At 33.1% G+C, this 26288-nt stretch overlaps 1 protein-coding gene across 2 annotated transcripts in view; it reads right to left on the reverse strand.

Annotated features, from left to right (window-relative positions):
* Positions 1-8851: 8851 nt before the first annotated feature.
* LOC145285907 (bis(5'-nucleosyl)-tetraphosphatase [asymmetrical]-like) overlaps positions 8852-26288 on the reverse strand; it is a 59118-nt gene continuing 41681 nt past the window's right edge. For both annotated transcript variants that reach the window (XM_080134385.1, XM_080134386.1), the window contains exon 2: positions 8852-9243. In XM_080134385.1, the coding sequence (XP_079990511.1) occupies positions 8927-9243 (317 nt within the window). In that variant the 3' untranslated portion in view covers positions 8852-8926. The remainder of the gene's footprint in view (positions 9244-26288) is intronic.

The raw sequence follows: 26288 nt of genomic DNA on the forward strand, positions 1-26288 counted from the left end.
TACCTAACTGGATATATTTTTTGTGTTTTTATTCAATGTAACATGTTTATTCAGCTCGAAAAACATGCAGTGTTTACCGATGTATTGGAAAATTCAAAATGGCGCCCGACTGTCTCTTTAACATGGTAAGTTTGGGAAAAGATGTTATAAATAATAAACTATACAAAATACTATTAAAAAACAACCGAATATATGTCAACTTATGTCAAGGTAACATATATTGAGCGAATTTCTAACAGTATTTTGTCTAGTTTATTATTTATAATACCTTTTCCCAAACTTACCCTCTCCGAGAGAGAGTCGGCCGCCATTTTGAATTTTCCAATACATCGGTAAACACTGCATGTTTTTCGAGCTGAATAAACATGTTACACTGAATAAAAACACAAAAAATATATCCAGTTAGGTAGAAAAGTAACTTATCTTGCCTTTGATAACATTTATTTGTTATATATTTGTTTTTTTGACAACTTTTTCGAATCTATGTGTACAGTAATACAAACCCCAATTTCCCATTAATTTCAGTGTTATGTGACTAGTAGTTTAAGAGTTTATTGGTTAAATATTTACACAAAGACAGCCACACATACATATATCTACTGTTTTATATATAGAGAGATTTGACAATGATACACATACGTATGAGTATAACTTGACATCAAACATCTAGCTTTGGCACTCTCAACTTCATCTACGTCAAAATACCTTGATCTTTCCATTGAAAAGCAGATATCAAACCTTGTTATGTGGAGTGAGGATGTTATATTATGAAGTAGACCTGAGTCATTAAGTGCTGAGAGAGGGGTGGTGGCAATAGACAAACGAATAGGAAGTGTCTGACAATAAACAAAGAGACGGGAAGTAGCAAACAATGAATCTCTAGGTATTTTTAGATTGAGCCTTTTAGATTTGACAATGACAATAGAAACCTACAGAACAGATAACACAGGGAAGTGTAGCTTCTGGTAGCCAGTATGGGAGGGACTTCAGGTACTGATACAGAGAAGATAGTTAACAACTAGATGCCATTTGCGGCGGATGGGAGCTGATAGCAACAACGGTTGGACAGTTTTTAGAGTTGACTGCGAAACAGAAATAGAAACGAATTGCGACTGACAGGCGAACGTAACATCGATAGAATGGGTAGAAGACACACACGCTCCCAGGTCCAATCGTCAAATATATGTGAAACATTGGTGTTGTGTTTTTCGTGTTTATTTTATTTTAATATTTCCATTTTGTGACCCGCGTGCGTTCCTTCGGAAGCCACCAGTGTGAACCATAAGATGATGACACGCCCAACGAGAACGATGAAGAGATGGAGGTAGCAAATCATGGCACACAGCTATGGGGTCGGTGGCTTGTCAAAGAAAAGGCCACGTGCTGTCACAGGAAAAGAAGGCTGGAATTATATTGGAACTGACTGTACCCTAGAAAGATAATTTTGCAATTGCAGAAGATGGGAAGGATGACCACTGATCAAGGATTGGCTGTGGAATACTATAATTTGACATCTCACTGCTCAACTCCCCACAGTGTTCTATTATACACAATATAAAATAATAGCCCCTTATGTTCCAATTTGCAATATATCTTGTTTAGGGTTAAAAAGAGTAAAAAAGACACACAAAAAGCAGCAGAGAAAGGATAATACTGAATTTGGAAGAAACAATAAATGTTGGAGTGCTTAAACCAGTACTAATGTGATGACCTTGCTTTGGCACTCCCAACTTCAACTATTCATTTAGCAATTTGTTGAGACAACCACTGACTTCAAATATTTACTCTGCATATGTGTGCCGCCATACATTGTATGGGTTTAGAATAATTCAATGAAAAATAAACCAACAGAACCCTCACCCCACCTCGCCGTTTAATGGCCGTGTGTCTAATTGCATGAATTTACAATAAATAAAATTCAATTCATTATTCGTATTTTGCATTCACCCTCCCTGTAATGAAAACGTCAGAGTCACAGTAAGCTTGAAAAGGCAAAGGTTTATTTCATTAAAAACAACATTGCATTCAAATATGGATGAAAGGTGCACGGGTGATAACAATAGAAGCAGTTTTTTCTTGTTTTTTTTTTTCCTTATCATTTTGTTGAGTTTAGGATGGAACATCTTACCGGATGCTAGATATTCACCTGTTATCTTATATTACCAGTATTCAACACTCATCTATTCACCAGTCAGGTGTCGTCTTGTCAAGAATATTAAAGTATGCATTTTCTTTGTCTATCTCTTATCCTTAAAATGAAAATGTTTTTCATCAAATTTTTTATATATACAGTATAACTCCTATAATTTGAACATCTGCTTCGTTCAAAGTAGAGGATGCTGTTCAAGTTTCGTAATAAAAAAAAATGTGCTGCAGTTAACTTTAATTTTCTAAGAATTAAGAAATAGTAAATGTATTGTGTTTTGTAAGCGATCACGAAAATCTACAATTTCTTAGTTCTGTAGCTTCTTTATGATTATATCTCTTTGGAGTGACATTGATTGCAAAACATAGTTGTCACTAAAGTAAGGACTTTTTTCTAAAAATTTTATAACCGTCTCCATAGACTTTTCTGCATCATCCCATGATATTGCTTCATCAGAGTGTACATTAGGGTCAAGAGAATGGGAGCTGTTGCTATTTTCATCACCATTACTGCCTTCAGGATATTGATCAGTAGTTTCCTCATCTTGTTGCACCCACATTTCAACATCATTTGCATTAAGTGATTTAAGAACAGCGTGGTTGGTCGGTAACCGTTTGGTTTCAAGAATTTTTTCTAGACCAGATGTATTCTCTGATTCTTTCAATTCAGAAGCCTTTGGCACTGGGCATAATTTACCCCATGCTCTTGTTAATGTGCTTGCGCGAACTTGATTCCATGCACTTGCGAGAGAAAATATGACATGGCGCTTATCATATTCCTCATGAAATCATTTCTGTAGAAACATTTTAAGTTCCAAATAATCCTTTGATCCATAGGTTTGATGAAAGAAGTCACATTAGGTGGTAAGTAGCACACAAAAATATTCCTGCAAGATGACACTAGTTCTGACTCAGGAGGATGTTCTCTACAATTGTCCAACAGAAGCAAGCACTTTGAATCAGGTTTACCTAATTCAAGAAAACGCCTCTGGACAACTGGCACAAATTCTTGCAAAAACCATTTTTTAAACAACTGTTGATTCATCCATCCATTTTGTGAAGAATAATAGGATACTGGCAAAGGCAAAACTCCTTTCAATGTTCAGGGACACTTTGATTTGCCGATGACAAGAAGCTTAAGTTTATGAGTTCCAGAAGCATTAGCGCATACCATCACTGTTAGTCTTTCTTTATTTAATTTGAATCCTTTTATTTTCTGCTCCTCGGATCCGGCTAATGTTTTTGTAGGTAAGCACTTCCAATTTACGCCACTTTCATCAGTGTTGTAAACATCCTCTGGTGTTAAACCATAATCGGCAATTATCGTCTTGAATTTGTCACAATAATTTGATGCTGCATGTGTATCAGCAGATCGTTGTTCGCTTGTAATTGTCTTATACCATGTCTACTCTTAAAGCTCCTAAACCAGCCTTCACTGAATTTCATATCTTCTGCGATATTCAACTCTTCCTTAAGAGATTTTGCTTTAGCAATTAACATCGACCCAGATATTGTTACACCTTCATTCCGTTTTGTTACAAACCACTCATGCAATATTTGATCAAATTCAACTTGCTTTGGTCTGCAAAGAGTCCTTCTTTTGACATGTCTTTTATTTGAAGAGAAAGGGGCAGCCTTCAATATTTCCTCCTTTTTCTTTTTGATGTAAAACAGTGTACTTCTTCCAATCTTATTATAATTCTCAATATAACGCTATTTTCAACTCCAGCATCTAATTTTTCTATAATTTGACATTTTTCGAGTAAAGTCAGTGTCACTTGTTTTCTTTTAGAGTTGCAAGCCATTATGATGGGTTGTTTTGTAACCAAGTTATGGGGTTGATATGCCATTATAGAGAAAGAGCCAAAAGAACGAAAAAATAGGACGATCAAATGACTCTTTGGTTAGAACAGACAAAGGAAAAAGTATGTCAAGAGATACTTATTGTTGTAACGGTCAGAGTTTGGAGTGAGCTGGCTGTTTATTTTGAAACACAGAATTCGAGATGAAATGACAGGCGGTTGTTTATTTTAGAAAACAAGGTTTGAAAGCTGATGACAGGCAAGTTTTCTTGTTGTAAACATATACAAACTCGTGATGTTTAAAGGGCATTGATGGATATGTATATATTCCTCGAACACAGTAAAAAGAAAAGAGGAGAGAAGAGAAGGAGAAGAGAGAATTCGATTTTGGCGAATTCAGATGGTGTTAAAGTCGGGCAGAGAGGGCTTTTGACTTAAAACACGTATCTCTAATGGCTGAAAAACTTATCTGAACTCGAGTCACAAGCTTCCATTTTAAAATAGCTACAGCCAACTTCCTTCAAACTCTGAAATATTATTAGACCATTATTATTGGGAATAAACCCAGATTAATTGTTTATTCGTGTGTGGAATCGTTTTTATTTCCTTTTTCACCACACTAAAATCCACGGCTCTCTTATCGGTGATGTTCGCCGGTAAGCGAGTACACAACGACAGGTCCGGAGTATAAATTTAGACGATCAACTGATAATTCTGTCACTACCCAATACCAGCAACATTAAAACGGCTAAGAATTATCACCGGCAGTGGTCACTGGAAGGACGAAAATAGTGAGCTGCAAACCGCCAGAGTCGGGTCATTTTCAGGCTGCCGTAATTGGAGTGGAAGAGTTCTGAGGTCGACGATCGTCTCAACCGACCGGCTGAAGGGGGTGACAGTTTTACACTATTTTAAATATAGCAATCTGAAAAAAAAATTTACAGTTAGTGTAAATTAATTATCAATAGCTAAGCTACATTAATTACATAGAACCAATATTAATATTTCTGCACAATATCTGACTAAACCATGTAAACAGTTTTACTGCAACTCCGCACCAAATATGCTCATACAATTTCAATGACGAGACAGTTCAAGTTTAGAGAAAGTCCAGGTTTAGAAGAAGTCCAAATGAGAGGAAGTCCAACTTTAGAGGAAGTTCAAATTAAACGAGTTTTACTGTATTTTTTTAATTGTATTGGTGCTTGTTAAGCTATAGTCAACAGATTGAATTTTTCAATAATGTCGTTTTAAGCAAAAATAATATTATTTACATTATTGTCATATCAAAAAAAGTAATATATCCAAAAATTATGATAATTCATCAAGTAGGACAATTGCTATTGTGTTTTTTGTAAAAATAAGTCTATCGCTATCGAGGAAAAATAACAGCAGCTATTAAGAATAAGAAAAGCTGGCCAAAAGGGAGATAAGCCAATTCAGTTTAAGCAGAAAGGGAGATAATGCAGTTTACCAGTTTTTTTTGTTTGTTTTTTTTCAGAATTCCAATTTTAGAGAACCACAGTTCACACACAAGACATTCATATTTTATTCATGTGCATGTACATATGTTGTTTTTTGTTTTTTATTATTACATTTTTTTTATTGCATTAGTTTTAGTTTGGCCTGTTAAGTAGTTTATCATAAATAAAAAAAAAACTATTTTACTTTTATTCAAATTTTATACATCAATCAATACTTTCAATTTGGATATAATTTGTAAAATTCCATCATCAAAATAATCCATGTAAAATCTAATTTGGAAAAAAATAAAAATAAAAATATTTTTTTAGTAATATTTTCATGTTATTTTGAGTGCACTTTTTGAAACCGGGAATCTTGGAAAGGATGAGAAATGGGCAGTGGGGGAAGGATGACATTGTGACAAATGATGGAAGGGATGTACAAGCCTTTTTCAAGTCTCACACAAAACACACATTCATATTTCAAGCTGTCATATACATACGCACACACAAACATACGCGCATACGTCCACACATGTACACATATTCACGTTCACGTACATACACTCACATTCACGTGTATATACGCACACATATGTACTCGCACACGAACGCACACATGGACGACGTCACTTCCGCTTTCTAAGGAAATACACATGCGCAAAAGACACTCCGGAAACGAGTATAAAACAAGGAGACAAGCTGTTTCTAATCCTTTTTAGGACTATCTCTCGACTAGAGAGGTTGGGCTAACCAACCACCTCCCCTTCGGGAGGCGCACGCTCACGCGTGTCAACACCCCTGCAACTATGTATGGGGCACGAGTTAACAAACTGTATGTATACATTCTCACTCTTTCTCTCTCTATCTACTACTGTTCCCTGAGAACACCTTCGCGTAGCTGACTACTAACGGATGTCAACTCTCTATCCACTCTTTTGTCTACACGCTGGATTCTTATTTCCACTACAACACTCACTTCAATTCCCACGCACGAACAAACGATAGTGACCCGAACTTGAGATGAACACATATTTCCTATTCCTTCTACAATACCAGTCCCGCAACGAACAGTGGTTACATACGCGCGGACATGTTATACCTAAAACGTTCATTTCTTTCAACAGCAAATAAACGACGTAGTCCCCTACAGGGATGCATGGGTCAAGCAAAGTTGAGAACCCCTGGTCTACATATTTAATGATGAAAATGTTGTAGAATAAGATGTCGAACGAACGTTGCATGTTCGTCATCATAGTGTCGACATGGCACTAAATTGTAGAAATGGAAGGCAAGAAATCTCATTCTAACATTTAAAAACAACTTTATTGGTTATCATCATTAGTAAGAATAAGGAAACGGATCAGTCGTGAAAAGAGTTTCTGTGTAGAGACATAGATGATTAGACAGGCTTGTTGAAAGAGGAAGAGTTTATGTATGTTTGTGTCTATAGTAGTAGTGGAAACATGCACCACGAAAGATTAGAGACAGTACTGTAGGATGAGAAAGAGAGTTTGCGTGTGTATCGCATTGAAGTCCGTGTGTGGAGGTAGCCATGTTGGATTGTTTGTATTCACGCCTTAGTCGAACCCCGAGCCCAAAAGCCGGGTGAGTTCTATTGAGTCCCAAGAGAGAAATTGGGGGGGGGGGGGTTGACAGGTTCGTTTCACATTGAGTTGTTTTCAGTCCATGATATGGGAGGAAAGAGAGTGTGTTGCTGGTTTAATCTATATATATAAAAGACAAAACAGCTGCACGCGTTTTTGTATGTCTGAGAAAGGCTTTTGGAAGGAGGTAGGGGGGGGGCGGGTCCTCGACTGCCTTACTGATTTTTACAACTTTCCTTATACTCCCTAGATTGTAAAATCGATGATTTGTGAACGGACGTCATCTCTAGATTTACTTTGATCGACTTTTAAAAAATTCCCTCTATTCCATCCTTTTGCGTGTTTGTTGGTCTTTTTCATATAAATAAAGCGAAACTAATTGAAGCAAAGCTGTCAGTGGCCTTTCATGCTGGGGCGTCTGGAAAGCAATTAGCTTTGATCAATGTTGGGAAAACCCTTCATATCAGACAATTGCTATTCATTAGAGTTCCCCTTTTGTGTGATGACCTCATGGAGAAAAAAATAAATACCACGACAAAGCTGAAAGCTTAACTGGCTCCAGGCCACTTTCAGCTAGACTTGTGCGTGATTCTTATATGCTTTGGTGTTAAGGTTAACATCGCTCAACTTGAACGCTTTTCAATTCCTCCAGCATCACAGTGTAGCGGTAAGATCTTAGTTTTTTTTCACTTTCTTTTCTGCCTTAGCGTCACGGGTTCGAACCTGCCTCTCTACTAACACTTTTTTTTTCTTTTTTCACACATCTCCAAACACCTGGGCAGTTGGCAATGCCAGGCACCAGCTTATCTTTTATAAACTCGGTCACATGACTGAGGGCTGTCTTCTGATTGGTCAAGCCAGGAAGAAAGTGTATTTCAAAATCTCCATCTGCGAGAATTTATTCCCGCTTATGTTTGTTGCAGTTTCGTCTGCTACAATATTATTTCAAACTTGAGCATGACAAACCAATGTGAACTTGCAGTTATGTATGTTCACTGAATGGGCCATGGTCATCTGATTCTTGCCTTTGCCCCAATTCAATACCTAATTTTGACACTGGCCATAGTGTCAATCATGCGGTTTTAGTCATTTCTGCAGCAAAAAGATTTTCAGGCATTTTCTAGAATAGCTAGCAAAGTAAAAAGGGGGTGAAGAAAAAAAATACAACAAATAAATGTTACCAAAGGCAAGCGAAGTTATTCTTCTACTTATCCGGATAAGTTGTTTTGTTTGTTTTTGTTTTTTGTTTTTTTTGTGTGTGTATGTGTGTGTGTGTTTTAACTTATTTTAAAGTGCTTTTTTTTTTTTTACTTAAAAATAAAGATAGTGTAAAGTCTGTCGAGTTAGAACAAGAAAACAAAATGGTGATCTCACTAGAGATATAGTCGAGTCTTGATAATCGCTCAAAAATCCCAAATTAAACAAAATACTAATAGAAACCTATCCAATAAAGTCAACAATGGTGCAAAAATGTAAAATGTTTTAGACACATTTTTTTTAATTAATTTAAAGTTAAATATTGAAAAAAAAAAAAAAAACTGAAAACACAAATTGGTACTTATGCAGAATACCGATTATGTTGAAATAATGCTGTTATTATTTAGAAACGCATTCTTAACATAGGGAAGGAAGGGCGTCTTGTAACTATTCTTTCATCTAAACATTTAATGAACAAATGATACCATAAAATTTGAATTTAACTTAAAAATCCTATCTAAAAATAGCACAGTCTGTATTCTGCATGAGTACGTATAAATTAAAGTATAAAAATTAAGAAATTAAAACGTAAAAGTTTTAAAATAAAATTAAAAAGAATTTACAAATTAAAAAAAAAAAAGATGGTATCTTTTATTCCAAAGGTTCTGTCAGAAAAAAAAAAAAAAAGAAAGAAAAAAGTTTCCTGTTTTATTTAGGCGGAATCTTTATCAAGAAAAGAAGCTGCATCTTCCAATAAATCCTGTGTATTTTTGTGCTTTAAAATTTGTAAGGCTTCCACCAATGGCAGCCATTTATAATCAATGTGTTCATGCGAGAGTTTCACGGGGGTGTTAGGATCTTTGAGTTCAGACAACCAATAGACGACCCGTTTGTTCTTGCCTTTGACTGGATAAAAGAGCTCCTTTTTGAACTTATCTATGATGGAGAGACTTTCAGGCTTCAAACCAGCTTCTTCTTCAGTTTCTCGTAGTGCGGTTTCGAATTCTGATTCCCCAGGATCAACATGACCTAAAAAAAAAAATAAAAAAAAAAAAAATATATAATTCATCTTTCATTGTTCCTCTATCCCGCCTTCCTCCTTAAAAAAAAGTTAAACTGTATTAGCCTCACACTTGTAATACCGAGACAATGATGACAGTGTTAGCCTCAAAACTACCAAGATCGTGATGATTGTGCTAGACTTATATGTAGGCATGCCCTGATAGACAAATCGGCCAATTACCAAATCGACCTTTGTTAGTTGGTCTATTACTGATGAATTAACAGGTTTTCTAATTTCAGCAAATTTTGTTGTCATAAATTATACTAAATGTTAATTTAACCATATTGTAAAAGAAGACAATTAAGTCCCATTTTTGCTTGCCGGATATTTCAAAGTAAAATGTTACAGACAAATAAAAATGCTATTTCAAACTAAAATATGACAGACCAATAAAAATCTATTTCAAACTAAAATATGACAGACCAATAAAAATGCTATTTCAAGCTAAAATATGACAGAATAATAAAAATGCTATTTCAAACTAAAATATGACAGACCAATAAAACCTGAAAGTAAAATGTGATAGATTCACAAAAATGCTGTTTCAAACTAAAATGTGACAGACTAATAAAAAAGGTATTTCAAACTAAAATGTGAAGGACCAATAAAAATGTTTTTTCCCCAACTAAAGTGTAATAGGCCAAAAAAATGCTATTCCAAACTAAAATTTGACAGACCAATAAAAATATTTTCAATTAAATGTGGAATACTCACAAAAATTCTATTTCAAACTAAAATGTGACAGACTAATAAAAATGATATTTCTGACGAAAATGTGTCAGACTCACAAAATTCCTATTTCAAACTAAAATGTTGCAGACCAATAAAAATTCTATTTCAAACTAAAATGTTACAGACCAATAAAAATGCTCTTTCATACTAAAATGTGACAAACCAATGAAAATGCTATTTCAAACTAAGATGTGACAGACCAATAAAAATTATTTTTCAAACGAAAATATGACAGACTAACAAAATTGCTATTATAAACCAATAATGTGACAGGCCAATAGAAATGCTATTTCATACAAAAATGTAACAGGCCTTAAAAAAATGATATTTCCAATCAAAATGTGACAGACCAACAAAAATGCTATTTCAAACTAAAATGTGACAGACCAAAATGCTATTTCAAACTAAAATGTGACAGACCAAACTGATATTTCCAATCCAAATATGACAGACCAATAAAAATAATCCCATTTAAAACTAAAGCGTGACAGACCACGAGAAATATTATTTTCAATTGAAGACCAACACTACTTCTATTTCATGCATTATCTTCTCCATGGTTCAGGGCAGTGTAGCATATGTTTTTTTTTGTTTTTTTTCATGAAAAGTAGCAAAAATATGTGACCAAAATTGGATTCCTCATAAAATTCAATAAAGGGTTTTGTTCTAAATTTTCAATCCGGACAAAGAAACCACAAAATATAGATAGGATGCACATATTTAGAAAACATGTCAGGGATGTCACTGATCTAAACATCTGCTGTTAACTCCAATCCAGGAACTTCTTTATGTGATCTTAAATGAGATACCACGAAAAAAAAAAAAAAAAAAAAAAAAAAAAAGAAGAAAAACAGGATGTACATTCTCCCAAAACGTAAATAACTGTTTGATTTCATGAAACTATCACACGACTGTGTGAATACCCAAAACAGTAATAATTTAATATTGTGGTTTCTCAAGTGTCGCCAAGCTTTTAACAAGAAAAAATATTTTGAATTACATTTTATTCTTGTTTTCTATATCAAAATATTTTCTTTAAAAAATCTAATTTCACGGTTTAGTCGACATCAGTGGCTACACTGCGCTGAGAGTTTTAAAAATATATATATATATATATATTTTTTTTTTACCTAATTCTTAAAATAATAAAAACAAAAAAATCAGTTTTTTCATATTACATTTATGTAAAGTATGAAGTGCCTTCAATAAGCTTCCAGACTTTTTTTGTATGTGCATTTTTATTGATAGTACACACATGAAACTCTAGTCCCCTTTGAAGTAATCTTCTCCGGCTGCAATGCACTTGTTGTACCATTCCAACAACTTCTGGAAAGCCCCATGGAAATCCTCTTGTGTTAGCATGTCAATGACCCTCGTTGCAGCCTCTTTCATCTCCTCAATTGTTTCATAACGACAGCCTCTAAAATTTTCCTTGAGCTTAGGGAATAACCAAAAGTCACAGGGAGCAAGGTCTGGACCACAGGGAGGGTGAGGAACTGTCTTGATGCTCATCTTGGTCAAACAATCTGTGGCAAGAATGGAGTTGTGGACTAGAGCATCAAGAACTGCCGGATCTGAATTGATCAGTTCGACCATCACCCTGCTGTCATTACGCCTTTCTTTCTGGTCTTCTCTGAGCACCCTTGAGACAAACTTTGCGCACATCTTCCGCATTTCAACAGGCATGAAGTCAGATGCCTGAAGGATGTTTTCACACTTTTAGGCTTTCTGTTATTTTTAAAAATGTTTGCTCATATATATATATATATATATATATATATATATATATATATATATATATTTAATAAGCCTGATGAATCCTAGCATGGTTGAAATGTGGAACATTCCGTGTAGCTTAATTGCCATATATATTTTAGAACTTATTATATATATATATATATATATATATATACTAGCAAAAGTACCCGTCGTTGACTGGGTTCAAAAACAACCTACAGAAAATGGACTCTGGTTTATGAAAGTATGATAGGTTATGAAAAGGAAGGGTTGTAAATTTGGGTTGAATTTGGGGGTATCAAAACCAAAGCAAAGTATGATGAAAGTAAAAATAAAATAGATAAATCCCATAATTTATTATACCATACCTGTTCACAATGAAACACTTATCACAATATTCTGTGGATCTATATTAAAAAAACCTTGTTAAACTTTGTGACATATTTACATTCTATGGAGGTCAGGTGAGAATGAACACCCAATAATTTTATTAAACCATATTTCTTCAAACTGAAACATAATTATCAAAGTATACTTACGCAGATAGATATGAAAAGTCTTTATTAAAGTTTGTGCCTATTTCCATTCTATGGAAGCCAGGCGCGAACGCAGACCCCACAATTTTATACCATCCCTATTTAAGTTAAAACATACTTATTAAAGTATTATTATGTACATCTATATCAAAAACACGTGTAAGCGTTTTTTTTTTTAATTTAAACATTTTTTATTTCCATACTTTGTGGACCAGGTGCAAACGCGGACCCCACAATTTTAATGAACCACCATTCTGCCAGATCAAACATACCCATTCCTGTGTCTCGATACATCTTCTATCATTATATGTAATCAGTTTTTTAAAATAGTCAACCATATAGGAGCCTATTTGTAACCACACACACAGCTTTATATTATAAGATATATATATATATATATATATATATATATATATATATATACATATATATATATACATATATATATTAGCATTTATATGCTAGTTAACATGTGATAGAAAAGATCTTGTAATCTTGTTACATTTACTTATATATATATATTATTAATATTTACTGCGTTATTTTTATCTTTTTATATATTAGTATAAATACTAACCGCATTATTCTACATTTTCTTATTGGGGAATTGGTATTATCCACTGGAAAGCCATGTATTCAACAGCTGTCCTATTTTTAAATATCCGAAACAGCTACATGGTAGGCAGTTGAGGATCCTAGTTTTCTATTTAAAATTTTTTTTAGTTAAGGTTTTCTTTTTTCATCCTTATATTGTGAAATTCTCTTTTATAATTGAAGACTTCTGAGAAATCGGCTTATGCAAGTGTTAAATCTATTTCTATTTAACAATTTTAGTTAAGGCCTTTTTTTTTTTGATCTTTATTTAATTGAATTCTCTTTTGTAATTTAAAACTTTTTAGAAGTATGATTATGTAGGTACTAAGTCTGCGATAGATTAAATTTATTTTTTTTAATATTTTTTTTTCAAGAAATCTAAACTGTATTCTTTGTTTTTATTCTTACATTTTTTTTCTTAAAACTTCTTTAGGTTATATATATATATATATATATATATATATATATATATATATATATATATATACTAGCTGGATACCTGACGCTGCCCGGTCATACAATCCACTTAAACATGATATTTTAATCTATGCAGATTGTGTCAGTATTATTATAGAATCAACTCTCTATTGAATATTATATATTACGAGGAATAATTTGCCTGGTGGATTAATTCACAAAAAATAAATAAATAATAATGATAATATCATTCATTAAATTCCGTCTGTGTTTGTTTACAATATCACGTCAGCTTATATTTGTGCTTGGCGATGAATGTCCTTTAAAGGTCACTTATGATTAATGTTTAATTTTATAATACGCAAAGAAATGATCTTGGCTGCGATTTTAAATGGTACGTCTTCTTTTATCATAAAACTGAACTCATTAATAAGAAAATTTTTTCATAAAATGATGAGTTACACCCGGGCTTGAACAACAAATCATTCGATCTGTAGTTGAATGCTCTATCACTGAGCTATATCTCCAGGTGTCAATAATTCTGGAGTTTTTTTGTTTTTTTTTGTTTTTTTTTTCAAGAAGAAATGATTTGCTAAGATTTTATTATCTTCCTTGCCGGTGTAACCTAAAATATTCCCTCTGTAAAAATTATTCTTTTTGATCTATGTGGAAAAAAAAAAGCTACTTTTCAGATCGGGCTTTTTTGATTTTCGATACTTATCGGATGAATTTCTATACAAAACGTATCTCAGAACAAAAGATAGGCTCAGCCGTTTTCGGAACCTATAAGGAAGGAACTCTCTCTCTCTCTCTCACACACACACACACACACACACACACACAAAGTGACTTTTATATAATAGTAGAGATAGGGATATAGTTGTTCATTTTTTATTTGGATTTCTATTTTTTTTTCTTTAATCATTTTTTTTTTTAGTTTTAAAATAGTATTTTAAAAGTTATTTTTTCTTATTACTGTATCGTTACAGTTATTAATTGAACGACATTATTATAAAACTGCAATTAATTTTGTTAAGGTAATGTTGTCTAAAATTAAATAAAGAAACCTATTATAACTGCATAACGATTTGGTTCAATTAATAATTTCAAGACAAGACGATAGCGTACTAAGTTTGCTTTCAAAATCATATATGAAAAAAAAAAATTAAAACAACGAAATTTTAAAAAAGACTCCTGGTCAACGCCAGACAGATTAGTAAAAAATGAAACATGTGTAAGAAATACAAAAACGAAAACTATACGAATAATATCACAATTTAAAATATTTTGAGAAAAATTTCAAGAAAAAATAAATGCACGACAATATTTATGTCATAGATTTTGATTTGCAAAAATGATATTGAAAACTTTAAATCGATGGATATAAATAGCTATTTGTTGTGTTGTGGAACAACAGGGATAATAAGAACAATCAGTCGAGGTTCGGTTAAGGAACAAGTGTATTAACAATAATGTACAAAGATAGGAAAGCGCGTATATCTGCTGGGCACTCGGCTAGCAGTTGAAGTTGCAGTCGCATCTCTTTCACCGGTGTTGGAATTACTAGCGCTATTTATAGTGCTAATCGGTGTAAATTCCTCTGTTCAAGGAAGACTGGTATAACACTATTACAAACCAGTCAGTTCCTACTTACTTGACGCCCTACAAGGGCAGAATTAGATACAAAGTCAGTTTTAAATACAAAGTCAGTTTTTAATACAAAGTCTGTTTTAAATACAAGGTCAGTTTTTAATACAAAGTCAAATACAAAGTCAGTTTTAAATACAGAGTCAGTTTTAAATAAAAAGTCAGTTTTTAATACAAAGTCAGTTTTAAATACAAAGTCAGTTTTTAATACAAAGCCAGTTTTAAATACAAAGTCAGTTTTTAATACAAAGTCAGTTTTAAATACAAAGTCAGTTTTTAATACAAAGTCAGTTTTTAATACAAAGTCAGTTTTTAATACAAAGTCAGTTTTAAATACAAAGTCAGTTTTTATTACAAAGAAAACTCTACTCAACACACAAGGTTAGAACAAAAATTAAAAGTATAACAAACCAGTAAAAATGCTATTTCAAACTAAAGTGTGACAGACTAACACTAATGCTATTTAAAACTAATGAACGACAGACCAAGAAAAATGCTATTTCGAATTAACATATAACAGACCAACACTATTTCAAATTAATATGTGACAGACTAGCAAAGATGCTATTTCAAACACATATGTCACAGACAACAAAAATTCTATTTTAAACACATGACAAATCAACACTAATGCTATTTCAAACTAACACGTGACAGACCAATACTAATGCCGTTTCAAACTAACATTTGACAGACCAGCAAAAATGCTAATTCAAATTAGCATGTTACAAACCAGCAAAAATGCTATTTCAAACTAACACGCGACAGACCAACACTAATGCCGTCTCAAACTAACACATGACAGACCAACAAAAATGCTATTTCAAACTAACACGCGACAGACCAACACTAACGCCGTTTCAAACTAACATGTGACAGACCAGCAAAAATGGTATTTCAAACTAGCACATTGCAGACCAACACTAATGTCGTTTCAAGCTAACACGTGACAAGCCAACAAAAATCTTTTTCCAAACCCAAATTCCAGCACAAATTCTATTTCGAGCATAACTTTCTCCATTGTTTGGCATGGCATGCGACCAAGGGAAGCGTTTTCGTGCTTGTTATTGTAAATTCAGCGAATACAAAATTAGATTACTCATAAAATTTTACTTAAGAAAGCATTTTATTTTCATAGTGAGCAACAATTGTTTTAAATTGTCAACCCGGACAGAGAGAAAAACACAGACACCACAAATATAGATTGAATGCGTATATTTAGAAATCGTGTCACACGGTTACTTATTAGCTGTTACAGACTTACTTTTGTTAACTCCAATCCAGGAACTTCCTTATATGATCTTAAATAAGATACAACGAAAAAAAAAAAAAAAAAAAAAAAAAAAAAATTAAATAAATAAATAATCAAAACAGGATATAATTTTCCCCAAACATGTAAGTGATTATTTGATTTCCTGAAACTGCCACACGAGTACACGTACACGACTGTGTGAATACCCAAAGTAAAAATTAATATCGTGGAATCTCAAGTGTCACTAAGCTTTTAAAACGGAAAAATGTTATTTGGAATTATATTTTATTCCTTTCTATTTTAAAATATTTTCTTAAAAAAAAAAAAAAAAAAAAAAAAAAACATAAAAAAAAAAAAAAAAAAAAAACCCAAACAATTTCACATTTAAGTCGACGTCGGAGGCTACACTGCACTGAGAGTTTTAAAAATAAAGTTTGTTTCTTACACTATTTCTTAAAATTACAAAAAAAAAAAGATTCAGTTAAAATTGAATAAACAGGTAAGTGACGCATGCATGGTCCCCCGTGAGTGCACAGTGAACGAGGCATAAAAAAATGACTAAGTTCAGCATTTGCTCCCCTCCATTTAGTCCCCAGGGAACGTGAAAATGAACAAACGGTGCAGTTTTAAGCCTAAACATGTAAATTTGAGTTCTGCACCATGCAAAAAAAAAAAAAAAGAAATTACCAAGTCCATCATCCCCTCCCCTCATTTAGCCCAAGTCCCCAAGACCATAACATATTTAAATTTGAATTCAACACCATACAAAACTGCTAAATAGACATACACAGAAAACTTTCGACAAATATGGTAAAATAGTCCCAAAAATGGGGTGTTTTTATTAGCCTTAAAAAAGCCCCTGGAGCATACCCAAGAGTTATCGCAAAGTATAGACAAACAAAATTATATGGAAATTAGTTGGTTACAACTTTTCAGAAAGTTTTATAAAAATCCAAGGCATACATTTTTTTTAATAAGCACAAAAGTTTCAATTTTATCCATTTTAACCCGAAAGAGGGGGGCAACCGGAGTTTTCCCGGAAAATCCATTCTACTAATTTTTTTACTTATATCATGTTTAATGTTTGTGCAAAATTTCCAAAAATTCCAAGGCGTAGTTATTGAGAAAAGTGCAGACAGACAAACGGACGACGATTAGATTGGACAAGAGTGAATTTACAGGTCCAACCTTTTTTTGTTGGGGACCAAAAAAAAAGAAAAAAGAAATGATTAAAATAAACGACTTTTGGTGCTTGTCCGAAATTCAACCTAATTAAAGAAAAGAAAAAAAAGCACAGAAAAATCTTTATGAAGTATGTACCCGTCATGGAATCAGAATGTTATATTCCAAAAGTCATATAAATTGAGCAAGTGTATATATATATATATATATATATATATATATATATATATATATATATATATATATATATACGAAATCATTTATTTATTTATTTTTTTTACTATTAATTGTAGCCATTGCAAGACTGATTCTGATCTCTATTTCTGGAGAGGTTGTTAAGAGGAAGGGTAACCAGTCATAAATATTAAAGACTAGGAGAGGTACCTGGCATTGCCCGGGTGTCAAGAGGTGGTATAGTAAGGCAATTAAGGAACCAAACCCCTAAAAAAACCCTAAAAAAAAAACTATAAAAATAAATACCCGTGAGTACTCGTGCGAGCACAAAGAGAAAAAAATTAGTTGCAGTAGCCAGGTTTAAATCTGTAACGCGAAATGTAAAAAAGAGGTGAAAGAAGCCACGGCGACTTTATGACGTTACGAGCCTGCGAAATAACATCTTTTAAATGTATGTTGTGATCGCTAGGTGTGCATGACTTGCAAAAATGTTTATGCAAAAACTGACCCCTCTTTGCAAAAAACGGCCCAGTTGACAGTCAAAGAATTAATGTTTTTGGCCAATTTTTGGATATTTGTCCTCCGAGAGATCGATCTTTCTAACGATACCAATTTTGTCAGTGATCGTTGCGCATGTCGAAAGATTTGGGCAGACATACAAACACACACTTTGCCTGTTATATATTAAACTAGCATGGATACTAGGCGTTACCTGGGTTTGGACACAGCTGCTCTACTAAGGATATTGAGCACTTTCATTGATATACCACCACAAAAGAACAGAATTGCCCGCCCCCTAAAAGAACAACCCCTCCACCACATATTTTGGTAGAAGGGATACAAAGAGAAGTAGCTATTCTCCGGATCCCCTCCCTATAAAAATAAAATAAATGAATCAAAACAACTTTTTTTCAACCAAAATCGTAGCTTGCATCCGTGCGCCTAAATAAAAAAATAAATAAAATAAGTCGCGGCAGCTGGGTTTGAACCTGAAACCCAAAAAAGGAAAAATGGGGAAAAAAGTTACTGGCTAATGTGCTAGCTGTCACGGCCACAATGACTTTTGACATCATGACGCTGCAAAATAATGTTTTTAAACATAGATTCAGTTTGCTACGTGTGTGTAATTTGCGAAAATTGTGACACGAAAAGTGACCCCTCCTTTGCAAGAAATTGTCCAGTGCACCACCACAGAATTAATCTTTTTTTCTAATTTTCAGATGGTACCAGTTTTGACCCGGTCAGATGCGGCTGACAAAAGTTTTTAGTAGACATACAAACATTGGTGTGCCGTCTTCCTCCGACCATCCAGTGTGTCCTCCCAGGTTGCAGATGGGGGCGCCCCCTTTACTTATGTAAGGTAGTTAGAGGGAAGCTTCGAATAACTAATAAGAAGCCGTGGACAATGAGGAATAACCATGAAAAATGTCTAAGCAAAAAGATTCAAACTGGATGGCCGGCGCCCAGGATAAAAAGGGCCCCACAACCTGTTTACACACCAGGCAGGAAGAGGAAAGCAATGGTGCAAACCTTCTTGTCTCAGAAGGTGGTGCCACAGTCACCCCCCCCCCCCAGAGGTCACAAATAGGACAGCAACCAGTTCATGACCAAGATGGACCAAGCATTCTTCCTTCATCTCGCTTGACAGATCCCAAAAGAAACAGAAGGGGGATTAAAACCCAGTCATGGTCTGTCAAACAGAAAAAGGTCCTCCTGCATTGTTACCACTTACTCAAGGTTTGAGAAATGGGGAGGCACCGCAAGAGAGATAGTTACCGAGAGAGTAAGAGTCTCAAAACTCCCAGCAGAGAAAGGGAACAGCGAGGATACTAAAAAGAGCTCTCGGTTGGTCTCAATAAAAAGTAGGGGAATGTTGGTAGCTGGTTTGGCTGCTTCATACCGAGCATTACAATCTTCAAAGACAGAAAATTAAAGCGCACGCACTAACAAATGACTGAGATTTATATTATAGATGGCGAAGGGAGACATGCCATTCTCGTTTGCTCATAAAATTTGCTTTTCTTATTAAAATAAAACGACTTGATCAATTTACATGGTTTTTTTTTTTTTTTTTTTTTTTTTACAGTATGACGTTTTCGTTAAGTGACGAGTATTTACAAAGATTTTTCTAGTAAAATAAATACGTATTATATAGGTTTGAAGCCAAAACAACGCATTATTACAAAATAAACAGACATTTATTTTGTTTGAAATTCATATTGAAATTCATAAATATATTTCGAAGATATACTTCATCATCAGTATGTCTTTCTTTCTTTCTTTTTTTTTTGCCATGTTGTTGTTGGAGCATAAAATCAGTAGAAGTCCGTTTGTTGTGTCTGCAGTAGTCTTTTCAAATATCGGAACGGTGTGTTGGTCACGCGGAATTCACGTTAGGGTTTGTGTTCCTTGATAGAAGCACTGGTTGATTTTGAATAAAATAAATACGCATAAAAAAACGACATGTTCATGATGAAGTATATCTTTGGAATATATTTATAAATTTCAATATAAATTTCAAACAAAATAAATATCTGTTTATTTTGTAATAATGCGTTGTTTTGGCTTCAAATGTATATAATATGTATTTATTTTATTTGATCTCAACCAGCGCTTCTATCAAGGAACACAAACCCTTATATGCATTCTATTATTTGTAATGAACTATGTAGCACAATATTACTGAAGATTTAATTTATTTCATTTGGATCAGTTCTATATATAAAATACAACGGACATTATTCTCATAGAAATGTTAATAAACTCATATTTGTTGTGTATTATTAGTTTTTCTGTCACCAAAATTAAATTTAAAAAAAATGCGCTATACAGAAAAATACCAGACATACTGAAGATGAAGTATATCTTCGAAATATATTTATAAATTTCAATATAAATTTCAAACAAAATAAATATCTGTTTATTTTGTAATAATGCGTTGTTTTGGCTTCAAACCTATATAATACGTATTTCATTTTATTCAAACTCAACCAGCGCTTCTATTGGAGAACACAAACCCTAACGTAAAGATTTTTCTGTTCTGTTTTTTTTTTTTTTTTTTTAATTAGGTTGAAATTTTGACAAGCACAGATTCAGCGAGTTAACGTGCAAGTATGCCGAAAAGGAAATACTGGGTGAACAGCATCGTGAGGAGCGAACATATGAAATGAACACTGCTTCTCCCTTCAGAAGAGAAGATAATGCCTGAGGGGAATGTATCGTGACAAATGAAAATATGTTATACAAAATCAAACAAACAAACCATTTTTATGTTAATGTAGGTTAGGATAGGCAGGGAAAAAACTGAATATAATTAACATTCAACACACTGACAAGTTTTGTTGACCACGTGACATGCTGAAATGAAAATTGTACAGAAAAAAATATTTTATTTTATTGATTTGCATTTTAAGTGAAAAACGCTATACTGCCTGGGCCTGTTTGGGGCGAATATTTTTGACAAACACGAGACAAAGAAAAATCTCTGTATGCTAAGCAAAAACACACACACACACACACACACACACACACTTATTAACAAAGAAATCACACTAATATAAACACACATCACTGTGACTTTCTGAATTTTTGAGATGAGGATTGGTTATTCGTATTATTTGGATTCATCGGACTACTGTTCTCATCTTGAGTGGCATTTTCACAATGTTTCGGTCGATGTAACTTCTTTCGATGTAAGCTCTTTGAGAAATTCCATATACAACCGCCATCTTTTTTGTTCAGGCTGGCCACACCGTTCTAGTAGCCGGTCTGTGATTGGTTTAAATTTGAATGTGTCAGGTGATTTGACTTGGCGCGCTTTTTGTATTATGCTATTATTTTTCAGTCTAAGAGAAATTCGGCAACGAGATAGACTCAAACCAAAACGGCTGCCTCTGGAGGGAGCCAAGACTATTCCTTCATGAACACCAAACTGTTGGTGAACGAAGGACACATTTCTTCAAGCAGAGACAACTTATATTACTGAATCTATCCAAATCAAGGATGACATTCAAGAACTGTTCTGCATGTTTATTTTCCAAATATTGGATCTTATCTCCTTTCATCTTGAGCTCCGTGGGGCTCACATTATGCCTAATTATAGGCGCCATCATTCCCGCTGAATTTACCATGAATATTCATGGATCCTTCCAAAGGAACAACGAACTAACATTCCGACAATAGAAATTCGAACTAAAGGCTCCATGCGTATGGAAGCAAATCGAGCCACCGTTTTTGCAAAGGACTTACCAGAACCAAAGAACTTTCATTGCTGTTACATTATGAATAAATTTTGAGTTTAAAGGTAGGGCTTTTGTTTGTGGAATTCATTTGCTTCAGCAGGAGGAAAATTGAGTGTGTGAGAAAGAAATTTCTTACAGCTCCGATCTTCTTCAAGTGTCTGTCAAACACCAAAATTTGGATGGAATTTCGAGCGGAACTCTTTATTTACTTCACAGAGGCAGCATGCTCAGTAAATTCCCTTCAAAGCGTATTGAGGTTATATGAGAAAATAAAGCTGTATACGCCATTACAAATGTTTCTTATGTTATACATTAGTACATTAGGGGTCATTGTGAGTTAAAAGTTTTTTTTTACTGTACCCATCTGAACAAAAGAAAATCATGATTAAAATGTGTATGTCTCGTGTAAATAACTAATGAAGAATATGAAATATGGTCAACGTTCTGTAGATCAAAAAGTCAGATCGAGCGTACTGGAAAACGAAATGATTTCACTGCATGGTCTTGTTCTGTCAGCAATGACTGGATAAAGATCCTAAGTAAATCGCAATTATATTTTTGAAGAAGGTCGAAGGTTATATCGACCGAAACGTTGTGAAAATCACACTTAAGATTAGAACGGTAGTCCGACGAAGCCAAATAATATGAACACATGTGTTCATCCTCTTTACACGGCACTAGCCAAAATTAAAATGTCTGACCAATTTCTCCTTACACGAAAAACAACTCTTTCGCTCAGTAAGGTTCCTTGGACAGTTTGAACTAATTTCTTGGTACTTATGCAGAATAGGAATCACATTATCATTGACATATTCCGTGCAGGTTACGTTTAACTGCCAGAAGGTGCCAAACAAAAATTTTGTATATATATTTTTTTTTTCGTGACAACGTTAGCAAATCTCTAAGAAAGTGCCAAACAAAAACTTTGTTTTTTTTGTTTTGTTTTGTTTATTTTATTTATTTATTCATTTATTTATTTACCGAAAACGATGGCCAATGTTTAAAACGTTAGCAAACAATTAAAATTAAGGGGAAGAAAACAATTGTAATGGAAACCAGTCATCGTATGGTAATTTCCACGAAAAAAAAAGTACTTATGCAGTTTATGGCTCGTGCTAAAATAACAATTAGATACATGCATTAATGGCGGAAAAATGATAGGGGGACATAGTTTTGAAAGTCGGTTTGCAATAATTTTTTTGTGTTTCAGATTACTTTTTGATTGAATTTGAAAGATTAAAGCCCAAAGTTAATTTCCAAAAGAACAAAATTATTTTTACACATAAAAAAAAAAAAAGTATAATGAAAATTGTTTTCATGGCGACATTCGGAAACTGACAAGTTCAACTAAATTTTGAAGTTAAATAAATCCACTGTAAAAATCATTTGAAAGGTAAATATTAGTTTTCTGGGTCTTTTTCAAAGATAATTAGTAAAGTCCTAAGATATTGAATTAAATTATAAAAAAAAAATAATTAAATAAATAAAAAAAAAACTTGTTTGTTCGAAAAATAGCGTAATTAGTCCCCAAAAGCGAAAAATCCTGGCTTTGCACAATCAAAACAAATGAAAAGTCGTTGTGCATGGGTTCTACGGAAGCCCAAAATATCAAAGTCAAAAGGCTATCTGAAAATGATGTCGAGAATTGAAGGGAGGGAGGGAGTGCAAAAGCCGTACGTACCTATCATGAACGTTTGTATAATTTTTTACAATTTTTTAATTTAATTAATTTTGTGTGTTCCTGCTTTTAAAATAAACATTTTTTTTCAAGGTTATATATAAATTATGTTACGCTGAAGATTAAACGTTCATTGATGCAAGGAAAATAGTAGAATCTTACACATAAAAATCCCACTAAAAATGTAATTAAAAAAAAAAGGAATATTATTTTGTGCAATTATAATTTATTTTGTGTGAAAATATTAAATAAACAATGCTTAATTCAATGATAATATCGTTAGTTCGAGAAATTAATTTTTCTTTGAGTTATATCGATTTCGTTAATATAGATTTTAGGGTCTTTTTACCCTAATGTTCCTGAAAAAATTATTTTTTTTATTATTACAATTTACGATACTTTATTTTCATAAAAAAGCAAAAATAAATTCATTCATTTTTTTTTTTTTTACTACTAAAAACCATAACTTTTGCAAAGAAGATTTTTGTTTAAACAAAATAATATATTTCCACGAAGAAAATAAAAATAATGGGTTCATTATATTTCGTGATCAGTATTTGATAAATACTGATATTTCATCAAAATTGATTAATTTCCTGATTTTTGGTGAATTTTTCAGTAAAGGGAAGGATCAAAATGTTTAAACATTGTGAGCATCGGCATTTATTTTATTTAGAAAGCCATTCTTAAAATGGGAAGTGGGGCTTTAATTATTCTGTACTATCACCTATCAGTTTAATAAACAAAAGATACTGTTTGCTAATTATTGACTGCTGTGAGTAACTAAGTGGTTTGACACTTTCCGGCGATTTACATAATCTGCCTAGAGTATGCCATTGATAACGCAATCCCTGGTTATAGTCAGTTAACATACTTCCTAACTTCCGGCATAGTGCTACCGAAAGCGGTGACAAAGCAAATCAGTTCCTTCACTTTTATTGTTCTTCAGTATTTCTATTGTGAAGCGATTTATTGAAATAAAATATAAGAAAAGGACATAATCGAAAAGTATACAATAAAAAAAATGAACAAACTTATACAGATTGTAGTGGCACTCAGGTCTCATAAGATCCCTTTTTCCACTACAAATAAAATGAAATCATATAAAACAAAACATGTGAAATAAACGGCGCTTATTTATACAAAAATGACAAATAACAAACGAATCATTTTTTACGTGTCCAAAAGGTGTGTCTGGATAGACAGTTCTTGCAAATGTGAAAGTTATTGAGACTGTTCGATGCTTTGACAAGAAAAGGCAGAGAGTGTCCTTTGTTTTCTCAGTGAGAAAAACAGGCGTAATTTTTGTGTGTGCGAGAAGAAATAAAGAGGAAGGTAAAATGTCCTTCTCATGTGGCTGAATATCTGCACTATTCACAGTGTGTGTGTGCGTGCATGTTGATGAGCACTTCTCTCTGTGTGTGCGTGCATGTGGATAATCATGTTGTGTCATGCTGGCGAAAAAATACGTAGCGACAGAGTCGTTGACGTGAATGGAGAAGTGAGCGGCGAATGAGAGTGAGTGAGTGAGTGAATTTGTTTAAGTATTTGTCGATCGGCTCCCAAGCGATGTGAGAAAAAAGGTTTTGAAAATTAAATCTTTCTCTGAACGTTGATTGGCTGAGAAGTGCACTGTTTTGTCACGTGGTATGCTTTCAACTACGTCCGCCGAATAAAACACATTTTAATTTTTGTTCCTCTCCTCAAAGAATTTGCGTGGGCGTATTTTTTTTTTAAATCTTTGTGCCTCTGAAATTCATCTTTTTTTTTGGGGGGGGGGGGTTGCACGCGTGATTGGGTTTTTATTTATTTATTTGTTATTTTTAGAACAAGAATTGAATGTATTTTTTTTTAGGTGTGTTTAACCACACAAGATAAAAATAACACAATCAGTCTTGAATAAATAGTTCATTACTTAGAAATATTTTTTTAAATTGTTTTCAAAAAGTCTTAAAAAAAAAAAAAAAAAAGAGTGCAAAACGTGTTTTCAATAATTCTTAAAACAAAAAACTAATTTCAATAATTCTTAATTAAAATAAGATCAAAAAACTTTTCAATGATAATTAAATAAAAACAAAAACAAATGAATAATCGGAAAAATGTAATAAAAACAAAAGAGTACAGGCACAGGGGAGATATAGGTGTGAGAGAAAAAAAGTGAAGGAACTGATTTGCCTTGTCACTGCTTCCAGTAGCGCTATGCTAAGTGTGTCAGAATTTGGGGGGAATTTTTGACACCCTTAACACAAAACTGCGAATAAAATATACAATACTCATAATTTCTCTTTTTAAAGTGGTTTGTTTAATTTCTTTATGGAATATACTCGTACTTCCAAAATAAACTATTAAAGTTTTTTAAAAAATAATAAAAATAAAAAAAAGTGTTTACAAAGTGCATGCGCACGCTCATGCAGCCATTTTTTTTCTACGTAATGAACTGAATTGAATTTTATGAGTTAAATGTTTTCAATTCTTTTCAATTTAAAAATCTATAAAAATTTTTCTATTGGTTCAATTTTTACGATATTTGCAGGGTTAATGCGAAATTTTATGCTCATTCCAATAAACCAAGTATAATATTCTAGACAAACGTTTTTTATTTTAAATTCCCCCCCCCATGTTGAAATGTCTATTAAAAAGAAAATATTTACTTTTCTCACCTCAGATTTATATATCACAAATTGAAGATAAAAGATCAATAAATAAAATAATCTAATTTAAAACAAGAACAAAAAAAGAATAGTTTTGTGCAAATTTACCAGTAAAGTCTTTAAAACCTTTGTTTTTTTTAAAAACATGTTGATTTTTTTTTTTTAAGTGG

This window comes from Euprymna scolopes, chromosome 10 (genome assembly GCF_053919585.1).
Source record: "Euprymna scolopes isolate OS-2025 chromosome 10, ASM5391958v1, whole genome shotgun sequence".
NCBI lineage: Eukaryota > Metazoa > Mollusca > Cephalopoda > Sepiida > Sepiolidae > Euprymna > Euprymna scolopes.